This window comes from Coregonus lavaretus (assembly GCF_964263955.1).
Source record: "Coregonus lavaretus genome assembly, chromosome: 5".
Classification (NCBI taxonomy): domain Eukaryota; kingdom Metazoa; phylum Chordata; class Actinopteri; order Salmoniformes; family Salmonidae; genus Coregonus; species Coregonus lavaretus.
The window spans coordinates 41,408,707-41,423,049 of record NC_139992.1 but is presented as its reverse complement, the minus strand read 5'-3'; the positions used below and the strand labels follow the sequence as shown (position 1 = coordinate 41,423,049).

The following is a 14,343-nucleotide window of genomic DNA, read 5'->3' as shown; positions in this document are numbered from 1 at the left end:
CAGAAAGTCTGGGCTATTATTGTTATCATTAATTTATATACAATTATATTAGGCTTTATTTAGTATAAGATTATTGTTATTGCAATAATATAATATCCTAATAGTAAACCAAATAAAAATCAAATCAAAGTTTATTGGTCGCATACACAGTTATGCAGATGTTATAGCGTGTGCAGCAAAATGCCAAACAACTACACAAATAATCAAAAACTAGAAACAAAAATCCAAGATCGAATCAGTACAGTCATTGCCCTATAGGTTGGACAGTCACAGAGAGAGAGAGAGAGAGAGAGAGAGAGAGAGATTTGAAATGTCTTTATTCTTTTGGAACTTCTGAGTGTAATGTTTACTGTTAATTTGTATTGTTTATTTCACTTTTGTTTACTATCTGCTTCACTTGCTTTGGCTTTGGCAATGTTAACATATGTTTCCCATGCCAATAATGCCCTTAAATTGAAAATGGAATTGAATTGAGAGAGAGAGAGCGAGCGAGAGAGAAGGTGGGGGGGCTCAGTTATTGTCTCATACTGACTGGAAAGGGTGATGAGGATTCATGCGCCCTGTGACATACAGGCTGGGGACTGAGATCATTAAGGAAGATGACATAAGAAGGAAGCAGTGACTCTGTTATCCTGTGATATCCTCATCATCGGGAGTTTGGTAGGAAACACATTGGGAGCTAAAAGATATGGGCCTATGTTAAAAATGAATATGGAAAAACAAACACAGGAGGAAACATCAGTCCTGCTTGTGTGAGGTAATACCGGTTGCATATCTTTGAAAGATACAGTATTTCAAACATATTCTACATCAAATAAAATAAAATTGTATTTGTCACATGCGCCGAAAACAACAGGTGTAGACCTTACAGTGAAATGCTTACTTACAAGCCCTTAACCAACAATGCAGTTTTAAGAAAGAATACCAAAAAAAATCACACAAAAAAAACAATATAAAATAATACGAAATAAAAGTAAAAAATAATTAAAGAGCAGCAGTAAAAATAACAATAGAGAGCCTATTTACAGGGGGTACCTGTACCGAGTCAATGTGCAGGGGCACCGGTTAGTCGAGGTAATTGAGGTAATATGTACATGTAGGTAGAGTTATTAAAGTGACTATGCATAGATAACAAACAGAGAGTAGCAGCAGCGTAAAAGGGGGGGGGGGGCAATGCAAGTCTGGGTAGCCATTTGATTAGATCTTCAGGAGTCTTATGGCTTGGGGGTAGAAGCTGTTTAGAAGCCTCTTGGACCTAGACTTGGCGCTCCGGTACCTCTTGCCGTGCGGTAGCAGAGAGAACAGTCTATGATTAGGGTGGCTGGAGTCTTTGACAATTTTTAGGGCCTTCCTCTGACTCCGCCTGGTATAGAGGTCCTGCATGGCAGGAAGCTTGGCCCCAGTGATGTACTGGGCCGTACGCACTACCCTCTGTAGTGCCTTGCGGTTGGAGGCCGAGCAGTTGCCATACCAGGCAGTGATGCAACCAGTCAGGATGCTCTCGATGGTGCAGCTGTAGAATCCTTTGAGGATCCGAGGACTCATGCCAAATCTTTTCAGTCTCCTTAGGGGGAATACGTTTTGTTGTCCCCTCTTCACGACTGTCTTGGTGTGCTTGGACCATGTTAGTTTGTTAGTGATGTGGACACCAAGGAACTTGAAGCTCTCAACCTGCTCCACTACAGAATGGGGGCGTGCTCGGTCCTCTTCTTTTTCCTGTAGCCCACAATCATCTCCTTTGTCTTGATCACGTTGAGGGAGAGGTTGATGACCTGGCACCACACGGCCAGGTCTCTGACCTTCTCCCTATAGGCTGTCTCATCGTTGTCGGTGATCAAGCCTACCATCAGGCCTACCATCAGCAAACGTAATGATGGTGTTGCAGTCGTGCCTGGCCATGCAGTCATGAGTGAACATGGAGTACAGGAGGGGACTGAGCACGCACCCCTGAGGGGCCCCCGTGTTGAGGATCAGCGTGGTGGATGTGTTGTTACCTACCCTTACCACCTGGGAGCGGCCCGTCAGGAAGTCCAGCATCCAGTTGCAGAGGGAGGTGTTTAGTCCCAGGGTCCTTAGCTTAGTGATGCTGTTCAGTGTCTCAACGTGCAACAAATATGAGCCAATATTCAAGCCTATACTGAATAGCTTCTAAAAGTTTATAAACTATGTTATTTCTGGAGGTAAAATAGGTGTCAGAAGAAACCTATTGCGATGATAACACACGCACGCACCAACATATTCACACACACACACTCACACACACACACTAAGCCAAATGCATAACTAATGGCAGCAGTCTGGTTGAAATAACTTGGGGCAAGTGTTCCATACACATTTTCAGGGTCACTCATCAATATCATGTCCTCATAAATATTTGGAACAGTGTCCATCTTCTCCACGGTTTTGTCTATTATTGAACTTGACCGATGTAACCCTTAAAGTGTACTGTCTCTTTAAGAGCTGTCACTCGAGTCATTTTCTGCAACAAGATGGCGGTCGTTCCAGAGAACAGAGTCCTCTCTTTCAGTGTTTTTAAATGGAGCTCTTATTCCTCCACATATTTACCAGAGTGAGTAATGCACACATACGTTGACCACATTTATGTGTTTGTTTTCGTGGCTGCAGGTGTCATTAACTGCCACAGTGCATCGAAATCTCTCCACGGCCTAGCTTGACAGCGAGCTAACTACTCCACCTAACGTTAGGCAACGGGGATAACGTTAGCTAGTTAGATTTACTCGAGTAAACAAAATGCACACATAGCTAGCTAGCTAAATTGATTACTTGTTTGTACTGTCTTGCCATGCACTGTAAAGGCGATACTGGTAACTATCTAACAGCTGTACTAACGAGTTGGCAAAAAAAAAAGCTAGCTAGTTAACAGTTAGCGAGCTCGCAAACTAGACGAGCATGTCACCACCACCACTGGTTGGTAGCCAAAACCAGTCATTACTTTTTATATTAGCTAGTTAGCTAAATAGTTAACTAATCATACTATATAGCTAGTTTTTTCTCCTACACTTTTTGTAGGCATGTTTAGTCTGACTGTTCTGTACCCGTTCGTGCAAAGCCAATGGGATAACTAGCTAATGTTAGCTAGCGAGCTAGTATGTCTCTATGGCATTGCTTGGGTAACTTGACACCATCGGAAATGCCTGTAAAGTCAGCTAGCTATTTATGGAGCCTATTATCCCGCGCTTTTAAAAACGCGTGGAATTGCTATTTTCAGCACTAATTAGCTTGGTACTGGCTGAAAATATGTTTATTGTGCTGCGTTTACACAGGCAGCCCTATTCTGATCATTTTTTCCTCTAATGGGTCTTTTGTCCTTACACATCAGATATTTTTCAGAGCTGATCTGATTGGTCAAAAGAGCAGTTGGTGAAAAAAAGATCAGAATTGGTCTGCCTTTGTAATTGCAACCTTGAAGACAGTAGTATCACTGCCTCTGTCACAATACCATCCCATGAGTGATGATGATGATGAGATCAGTCATCATATATGTCATCATCAGTAGGCCTAAGGTCGCAGTCCGTTTTCTTATTTAACACGTCAAATAACACTATTTTATATGTCAAATAAGCTTATTGACCAATCAGGACTTTAATATGACTGCACGTCACTTAATAATTTAACATGTACATTTTATACGTAGTGATTACACTATCACTCAAATTTCATATGTCACAGTGATTCACTGGTACGTATGCTATGATGCTGTTAAAGTATTGTCTCGCGCACCAGCCACTGCAACACGAGGCAGACACACACTTCCCCAAGCTCTGGGACTGCTGGTCAGAAAACAAACAAGCTAGCTAGCTGATGGATGCAAACAATGTTCTCCCCCAAAAACATAGCAAAACGACATAATCTGTTTCAGTAGCTTTCTAGCTAGTTAACTATATATATATATATATATATATATATATATATATTTAAAAGTATGTGAAGCATTTGGAATTACCTGGATTTCTGCATAAATTGGTCATATAATTTGATCTGATCTTCATCTAAGTCACAACAATAGACAAACACAGTCTGCTTACACTAATAACAAAAACAATTATATGTTTTCATGTCTTTATTGAACACATCATGTAAACATTCACAGTGCAGGGTGGGAAAAGTATGTGAACCCTTGGGTTTAAATCAAATCAAATCAAATTTTATTGGTCACATGCGCCGAATACAACAGGTGCAGACATTACAGTGAAATGCTTACTTACAGCCCTTAACCAACAGTGCATTTATTTTAAACAGAAAAGTAAGAATAAAACAACAACAAAAAAGTGTTGAGAAAAAAAGAGCAGAAGTAAAAATAAAGTGACAGTAGGGAGGCTATATATACAATAGAATAAAGTGACAGTAGGGAGGCTATATATACAGGGGGGTACCGTTGCATAGTCAATGTGCGGGGGCACCGGCTAGTTGAGGTAGTTGAGGTAATATGTACATGTGGGTAGAGTTAAAGTGACTATGCATAAATACTTAACAGAGTAGCAGCAGCGTAAAAAGTATGGGGTGGGGGGGCAGTGCAAATAGTCCGGGTAGCCATGATTAGCTGTTCAGGAGTCTTATGGCTTGGGGGTAGAAGCTGTTGAGAAGTCTTTTGGACCTAGACTTGGCACTCCGGTACCGCTTGCCGTGCGGTAGCAGAGAGAACAGTCTATGACTAGGGTGACTGGAGTCTTTGACAATTTTGAGGGCCTTCCTCTGACACCGCCTGGTATAGAGGTCCTGGATGGCAGGGAGCTTTGCCCCTGTGATGTACTGGGCCGTACGCACTACCCTCTGTAGTGCCTTGCGGTCAGAGGCCAAGCAGTTGCCATACCAGGCGGTGATGCAACCAGTCAGGATGCTCTCGATGGTGCAGCTGTAGAATTTTTTGAGGATCTGAGGACCCATGCCAAATCTTTTTAGTCTCCTGAGGGGGAATAGGCTTTGTCGTGCCCTCTTCACGACTGTCTTGGTGTGTTTGGACCATGATAGTTCGTTGGTGATGTGGACACCAAGGAACTTGAAGCTCTCAACCTGTTCCACTACAGCCCCGTCGATGAGAATGGGGGCGTGCTCAGTCCTCTTTTTTTTCCTGTAGTCCACAATCATCTCCTTTGTCTTGGTCACGTTGAGGGAGAGGTTGTTGTCCTGGCACCACACGGCCAGATCTCTGACCTCCTCCCTATAGGCTGTCTCATCGTTGTCGGTGATCAGGCCTACCACTGTTGTGTCGTCGGCAAACTTAATGATGGTGTTGGAGTCGTGCCTGGCCATGCAGTCATGGGTGAACAGAGAGTACAGGAGGGGACTGAGCACGCACCCCTGAGGGGCCCCCGTGTTGAGGATCAGTGTGGCAGATGTGTTGTTACCTACCCTTACCACCTGGGGGCGGCCCGTCAGGAAGTCCAGGATCCAGTTGCAGAGGGAGGTGTTTAGTCCCAGGATCCTTAGCTTAGTGATGAGCTTTGAGGGCACTATGGTGTTGAATGCTGAGCTGTAGTCAATGAATAGCATTCTCACGTAGGTGTTCCTCTTGTCCAGGTGGGAAAGGGCAGTGTGGAGTGCGATAGAGATTGCATCATCTGTGGATCTGTTGGGGCGGTATGCAAATTGGAGTGGGTCTAGGGTTTCTGGGATTATGCTGTTGATGTGAGCCATGACCAGTCTTTCAAAGCACTTCATGGCTACAGACGTCAGTGCCACGGGTCGGTAGTCATTTAGGCAGGTTATCTTAGAGTTCTTGGGCACGGGGACTATGGTGGTCTGCTTGAAACATGTTGGTATTACAGACTCAGTCAGGGACATGTTGAAAATGTCAGTGAAGACACTTGCCAGTTGGTCAGCACATGCTCGGAGTACACGTCCTGGTAATCCGTCTGGCCCTGCGGCCTTGTGAATGTTGACCTGCTTAAAAGTCTTACTCACATCGGCTACGGAGAGCGTGATCACATAGTCGTCCGGAACAGCTGGTGCTCTCATGCATGCTTCAGTGTTGCTTGCCTCGAAGCGAGCATAGAAGTGGTTTAGCTCGTCTGGTAGGCTTGTGTCACTGGGCAGCTCGCGGCTGTGCTTCCCTTTGTAGTCTGTAATAGTTTTCAAGCCCTGCCACATCCGACGAGCGTCAGAGCCAGTGTAGTATGATTCAATCTTAGACCTGTATTGACTCTTTGCCTGTTTGATGGTTCGTCGGAGGTCATAGCGGGATTTCTTATAAGCGTCCGGGTTAGAGTCCCGTTCCTTGAAAGCGGCAGCTCTACCCTTTAGCTCAGTGCGGATGTTTCCTGTAATCCATGGCTTCTGGTTGGGGTATGTACGTACGGTCACTGTGGGGACGACATCATCGATGCACTTATTGATGAAGCCAGTGACTGATGTGGTGTACTCCTCAATGCTGTCTGAAGAATCCCGGAACATGTTCCAGTCTGTGCTAGCAAAACAGTCCTGTAGCTTAGCATCTGCGTCATCTGACCACTTTTTTATTAGCCGAATCACTGGTGCTTCCTGCTTCAGTTTTTGCTTATAAGCAGGAATCAGGAGGATAGAGTTATGGTCAGATTTGCCAAATGGAGGGCGAGGGAGAGCTTTGTATGCGTCTCTGTGTGTGGAGTAAAGGTGGTCTAGAGTTTTTTCCCCTCTGGTTGCACATTTAACATGCTGGTAGAAATTAGGTAGAACGGATTTAAGTTTCCCTGCATTAAAGTCCCCTGCTACTAGGAGCGCTGCATCTGGATGAGCGTTTTCCTGTTGATTAATGGCCTTGTACAACTCATTCAGTGCAATCTTAATGCCAGCATTGGTTTGTGGTGGTAAATAGACAGCTATGAAAAATATAGATGAAAACTCTCTTGGTAAATAGTGTGGTCTACAGCTTATCATAAGATACTCTACCTCAGGCGAGCAAAACCTTGAGACTTCCTTAGTATTTGATTTTGTGCACCAGCTGTTGTTTACAAATATACAGAGACCGCCACCCCTCGTCTTACCCGAGTCTGCCGTTCTGTCCTGCCGATGTAGCGTATAGCCTGCTAGCTGAATGTTATCATTGTCGTCGTTCAGCCACGACTCCGTGAAACATAAGATATTACAGTTTTTAATGTCCCGTTGGTAGGATAACCGTAATCTTAAATCGTCCATTTTATTCTCCAAAGCTTGAACGTTGGCTAATAGGATTGATGGGAGAGGCAGTTTACTCGTTCGCCGTCGGATCCTTACAAGGCACCCGGATCTGCGTCCACGATATCTCCGTCTCTTCCTCACGCGAATGACGGGGATCTGGGCCTTGTCGGGAGTCTGTAGAATATCCTTCGCGAACGCCTCGTTGAAGAAAAAGTGTTCGTCCAACGCGAGGTGAGTAATCGCTGTCCTGATATCCAGAAGCTCTCTTTGGTTATAAGAGACGATGGCAGAAACATTATGTACAAAATAAATTACAAATAACGCGGAAAAACACACATAATAGTACAATTGGTTAGAGGGCTGTAAAACGGCAGCCATCTTCTTCCGGCGCTGTGATTAGTTTACTAACTGGTTGACCCTCCTTTGGCAGCAATAACCTCAACCAAACGTTTTCAGTAGTTGCGGATCAGACCTGCACAACGATCAGGAGGAATTTTGGACCATTCCTCTTTACAAAACTGTTTAAGTTCAGCAATATTCTTAGGATGTCTGGTGTGAACCGCTCTCTTGAGGTCATGCCACAGCATCTCAATTGGGTTGAGGTCAGGACTCTGACTGGGCCACTCCAGAAGGCGTATTTTCTTCTGTTGAAGCCATTCTGTTGTTGATTTACTTCTGTGTGGGTCGTTGTCTTGTTGCATCGCCCAACTTCTGTTGAGCTTCAATTGGCGGACAGATAGCCTTACATTCTCCTGCAAAATGTCTTGATAAACTTGGGAATTCATTTTTCCGTCGATGATAGCAAGCTGTCCAGGCCCTGAGGCAGCAAAGCAGCCCCAAACCATGATGCTCCCTCCACCATACTTCACAGTTGGGATGAGGTTTTGATGTTGGTGTGCTATGTCTTTTTTTCTCCACACATATTGTTGTGTGTTCCTTCCAAACAACTCAACTTTAGTTTCATCTGTCCACAGAATATTTTGCCAGTAGTGCTGTGGAACATCCAGGTGCTCTTTTGCGAACTTCAGACATGCAGCAATGTTTTTTTTGGACAGCAGTGGCTTCTTCTGTGGTGTCCTCCCATGAACACCATTCTTGTTTAGTTTTTTACGTATCGTAGACTCGTCAACATAGATGTTAGCATGTTCAAGAGATTTCTGTAAGTCTTTAGCTGACACTCTAGTATTCTTCTTAACCTCATTGAGCATTCTGCGCTGTGCTCTTGCAGTCATCTTTGCAGGACGGCCACTCCTAGGGAGAGTAGCAACAGTGCTGACCTTTCTCCATTTATAGACAATTTGTCTTACCGTGGACTGATGGACATCAAGGCTTTTAGAGATACTTTTGTAACCCTTTCCAGATTTATGCAAGTCAACAATTCTTAATCTTAGGTCTTCTGAGATCTCTTTTGTTCGAGGCATGGTCCACATCAGGCAATGCTTCTTGTGAATAACAAACTAAAATTTTGTGAGTGTTTTTTATAGGGCAGGGCAGCACTAACCAACATCTCCAATCTCGTCTCATTGATTGGACTCCAGGTTAGCTGACTCCCGACTCCAATTAGCTTTTGGAGAAGTCATTGTCATTAGTGACAAGGTAACAGGATAGATAATAGAGCAGCAGCGGGGAGCCATGTGATTAGCTATTTAGCAGTCTTATGGCTTGGGGGTAGACTCTGTTCAGGGTCCTGTTGGTTCCAGACTTGGTGCACTGGCACCGCTTGCTGTGCGGTAGCAGAGAGAACAATCTGTCTTGGTGGCTGGAGTATTTTGATAATTTTTTGGGCCTTCCTCCTGAATGGCAGGGAGCTTGGCTCCAGTGATGTACTGGGCCATACTCACCACCCTCTGTAGCGACTTGCGGTCGGGTGCCTTACAGCTGATGAGGGTGTTGATGTGAGCCATGACCAGCCTTCCATATGATTGAGATTGACTGCAGTTTCTGGTCATTGTTTTCAGGCTGGTTGCATTGGTGCTAGTTAAATACCAATACCTCCAGTTTCCAAGGATGAATCGGGTGCAACTGCTTGGGCTGTGGCTGGCTGGCAGCAGCAGCAGGACCACCATACTTTCTCCCCTGCCTCTGGGATGGTTGCATCACCAAATTGGCTGGGAATACATTACATAGGATGAAGAAACAATACTCAGAGCTGCAGCTCCATACTACTTGTCAGACACCAGGGCTCTAAAGTGGGACCAATTTGGTTGCATATGCTACAAAATATTTTGCTGTGGGACCAGGAGTTTTATTTTAGGAACAAAGTCTCCCAGATAATAATTGTTGTAATGATAAGGCTTCGCTGTACCGTTGTTTCCGAGTACCGTTGGACTGCATTTTATATTCAAAAAACATGTCGTGGGACGTTCTACAACTACTAGCGTGGCTATAACCATTTGTTTACACTTTGTTCAGTCATGTTTCCTTGTTGACTAGCTAGCACACATATATCCAAACATTTGGTAGCACAGAAAGAAAGGAAAAGGGTAGCTTCTTCAGGAGATCAATGATCATAGCAATGAATGAATGACTGATCTCTTGCATGTCGTCATCACAAACCTGACCTTTTTAAAGACAGTGTAAAATGTTCAATGTAATGCATCTCGATAGAACCATTTTGCTTTTGCACAATGTAGAAACCTAATATTCCACAAATGTCTTTGTAATTTCAATGACAGGTATTTGTATCAACATTTTAGCTTTTATAATAAATGAATGTTTTTACAGTGTTACATACATTTCTAGGGCACAACATGTGCTTCAAAAGTAAATATAATTCATATAGGCCCAATATAGGTCTGTTTCTCAATTTAAAAAATCTTATTTTCTGGTGCTCCTATATTTTATGTGGTGCTACTAACCAGTGCTACCAATGAAACATGTTAATCAGACACAGAGAACTAATACTATACTGAACAAAGTATAAATGCAACAATTTCAACGATTTTACTGAGTTATAGTTAATATAAGGAAATCAGTCAATTGAAATGAAATCATTAGGCCCTAATCTATGGATTTCACATGACTGGGCACCCACTTGGGATCCAGGCCCACCCACTGGGGAGCCAGGCCCAGCCAATCTGAATTCAATCAATCAATCAATCAATTTTATTTTATATAGCCCTTCTTACATCAGCTAATATCTCGAAGTGCTGTACAGAAACCCAGCCTAAAACCCCAAACAGCTAGTAATGCAGGTGTAGAAGCACGGTGGCTAGGAAAAACTCCCTAGAAAGGCGAAAACCTAGGAAGAAACCTAGAGAGGAACCAGGCTATGAGGGGTGGCCAGTCCTCTTCTGGCTGTGCCGGGTGAAGATTATAACAGAACCATGCCAAGATGTTCAAAAATGTTCATAAGTGACAAGCATGGTCAAATAATAATCAGGAATAAATCTCAGTTGGCTTTTCATAGCCGATCATTAAGAGTTGAAAACAGCAGGTCTGGAATTAGTTTTTCCCCACAAAAGGGCTTTATTACAGACACAAATACTCCTCAGTTTCATCAGCTGTCCAGGTGGCTGGTCTCAGACGATCCCACAGGTGAAGAAGCCGGTGTGGAGGTCCTGGGCTGGCATGGTTACACGTAGTCTGCGGTTGTGAGGCCGGTTGGACGTACTGCCAAATTCTCTGAAATGACGTTGGAGGCAGCTTATGGTATAGAAATGAACATTCAATTCTCTGGCAGCAGCTCTGGTGGACATTCCTGCAGTCAGAATGCCAATTGCACAGCTCCTCAAAACTTGAGACATCTGTGGCATTGTATTGTGTGACAAAACGGCACATTTTAGAGTGACCTTTTGTCCCGGTCACAAGGTGCACCTGTGTAATGCTCATGCTGTTTAATCAGCTTCTTGATATTCCACACCTGTCAGGTGGATGGATTATCTTGGCAAATGAGAAATGTTCACTAACAGGGATGTAAACAAATTTGTGCACACATTTTGAGAGAAATAAGCTTTTTGTGCGTATGTAAAAATTCTGGGATCTTTTATTTCCGCTCATGGCACATGGGACCAACTCTTTACATGTTGCATTTACATTTTTGTTCAGTATAGTTATCATTCTCTATGAGGATTCCTTAGTACTTGTTAGCATTCTGGTAAGTGATGTTTTTTGGGGCTTTGAATATTATGACTTTTTAAATAAATACCTGCAGTCAACTTGTGCACTAGGTAATAGATAAAGCAGATCGCGTTCATCATTTTGCCTGTTAGATAATTTTTCATTATGAAGCTTACCGGTACTAGTTTCCCAAAACAGCGGTGGTTAGCATTTACCCTGCATCCGCTGTGAGAATTCCTTAGTACTTGTTAGAATTTTGTTAGCATTCTAGTAAGTGAAGTTTTTTGGGTTTTTTTACATTCAAAAAAAAAATTTGCACCCCAGTAATACCGGTATGGAACTCTGGATACCGCCCAACCCTAATCATTGGTCTCTGATCTGTACTACACAGAAATGCATAATTTTACACAAAGGTAGAAATATGCAGTATCATACTTTACATATATATTGTTCTAGACACTGGCTATTATTCTAAAGAGCTCCACTCCCAAACAAGACCAAATTTGGTTTGTCAGGACTGGACCAAATCTGATCCAATCATAGACTTCTATGTTTCACAAGTTTAGACATCACACTACAGCACAGTAGAGTTCAAAACAGTACAGTAGTGTCATATAGTGCAGTACATTATACTGTACTCTACTCTAGTGTGCTCTACTATACTGAACTCTACTGAACTATACTCAACTTTTTGTTGTCTAGACTGTTTTCATGCTCTTGCTTTGACAACCAGATGACAGAAAAATAAAACCGAAATGAGCTGAACATAAGGGAGGACAGTAGGTGACCCAACTGTGGTTTGTGACTACTATGATTTAGTAACAGTATTACGAGCTTTAATCACTTAATAATTAATAAACAGACATTTATATCAGTAAAAACACCAACTAGCCTAATTGGTAGGTCTACCTTTACTTGTTACATTTACATTTTAGTCATTTAGCAGACGCTCTTATCCAGAGCGACTTACAGTTAGTGAGTGCATACTTTATTTTTCATACTGGCCCCCCGTGGGAATCGAACCCACAACCCTGGCGTTGCAAACGCCATGCTCTACCAACTGAGCTACACCCCTGTGAACTTTCATTATCCTCCCTCCTCATGAGGGAGGGCAGGGCTCGACATTAACACTTGTCCACTTGCCCGGGGCAAGTAAAAAAAATTATCGGACAAGAAGAATATAGATTTAAGTTGCCCGAATGGAAAAGTTGAAAAAATCTTGCCAAAATCACAATATCAAACAATTAGGCTACTCTGATCAGAATTTGATCAGTGTCCTCCGGATGCAATGTGTTGCACACTGTCCTCCAAATCTCTGCAGAGCGCATCGGAGTATAATTATTGTAGGCCTGCATTGACAGGCACAAGGGGTCTTTCAATCATGCAGTCACAAGTAGGGCTGTTGAGGTGACCATATTACTGCCACACCGGCGGTTACAGTCATGAAGGCAGTCAAATTCCACATGACCATTTAGTCACAGTAATTAGGCTTCTCCAAGCTCTGATGCTGCTGATGGTCCAAACTTGCTAACTGCCTGGTACTCAGCTCTCTATTGTCCCTCTAATCACTCTGACATCAATGCAAATGTTTTCGAAAATCTAATCAAACACTTCATGAGAGCCCATGAGCTCATGTTGCGCAACATGTCTATAGACTATGCAATTGCCGGACAAAACAGAGTGATGGCCGCTAATGAAAAGAGGAGGATCCCATCAGTTTTCTATAGGCTAGGCCTACTATATTTATTTCTCAACTTTCCTAATATTAAGCACATTGCTTATATTTACAACAGGAGTATAGCCTACCTGGCTGGCATGAAAATAAACCACGGGGAAAAGCGTCCTCCATTCGCTATTTAAGTGCATAGATGACATGTATTTTTTCCCCGCTGCCCGTGTTTCGATACAGGTGCATGATAATGGTCCATTCTAAATCAAAACAAATGTCACACATATATTATTTAGTATATGTAAAGATTAAATCAAGAAAAGTCTGATGGGTGACAATATTAGCCCATCACTTGTGAAATATATATTATAATTTGTGAATGATTCCCAGCATAAGAAACAATGCCTTTTTTTTCACCTGATGTAGCCTAGCACGTAGGCCTATATGTTTTAATAAGGTTTGTATCACAACTAAAGTGGCCAAATAACTTCTTAAAATTAAGAACATAAATCGGATTTACAAGGGGTGTAGAGCCTAACTGGCATAAATAAGCAGCGCGTGAGTTTCAAGTTTGGGGAAGATAATTTTCACCATTAAAAAGTTACCTTTTATAATAAAAGCATAATTGCATTTGCGGTCACTTTTGATAATGGTGTTTTCCGCGAATGGAACATAAGCGTTTATAGCCTAATACCATGTGCGCATTGCTGCGCGTATAATTTGAAGAAATAGCCTCATAGTTTCAACATTTTAAGCTAAACGTTCTGATCTGTTGCGTCAGCCACATTGCATAAATACGTTTTTTTGATGCTAGCGGTTGTATTAATTTGGGATCTATTGCATCCCACAACTGTCCCAGACTGTGTTTGGAATATTTATTTATCGAATAGAATATGTTGACTTTTGTACTATGGGGGATAGTAGATTGACATAGGCTAGTGCTTTTGCTGTTCGTTAGGCCTACTCATCTTGTTGGCTGACGAAAAGTAAATGTGGACAAGTTCTTCCAATATCTTCAATATGCATCTCGGAATTGGATAAGGATGCGCGCAGTTGCGTCGCTGATGTGTCTGGCTTAGAACGACCCGATCACGTGATGGAGAGCCATGAGAGTGAGAGGGCTTCGGATTGCGCAGCACGCTCAGAGAGAAGGGAACAACGCAGCACTCCCGGCCGCAAAAGGCATTGATTATCTTTAGGGTGCATTACGGCCACAAAGGGGATGCCGCTGCGAAATTCGAGTCATTATCAAGTGCTTGTCAAATTGTGAATGAGAGACTATTGGAGTGTGTACAGCCTGCGCAAAAAACAAAGCAGAGCTCATGCCTTTCAAGCGACTTTTTTTCTAATCATCATTACAATCTATAACAAATCTAAACATATAGCCCAACGTTTGTAGAACAACTAAAGTTACATTAATAACTATCTAAATTAAGCATATAGGAGTACCTATTTCTTTGTTAACCACTCAACACAGAATAGCCACATGTGCGCACTCCCTC

The 14,343-nt window shown here is 42.8% G+C and overlaps 1 protein-coding gene across 2 annotated transcripts in view; it reads left to right on the top strand.

Annotated features, from left to right (window-relative positions):
* Nucleotides 1–2,471: 2,471 nt before the first annotated feature.
* Nucleotides 2,472–14,343, top strand: part of LOC311129028 (muskelin) — a 36,104-nt gene continuing 24,232 nt past the window's right edge. For both annotated transcript variants that reach the window (XM_084161278.1, XM_084161277.1), the window contains exon 1: nucleotides 2,472–2,569. In XM_084161278.1, the coding sequence (XP_084017404.1) occupies nucleotides 2,490–2,569 (80 nt within the window). In that variant the 5' untranslated portion in view covers nucleotides 2,472–2,489. The remainder of the gene's footprint in view (nucleotides 2,570–14,343) is intronic.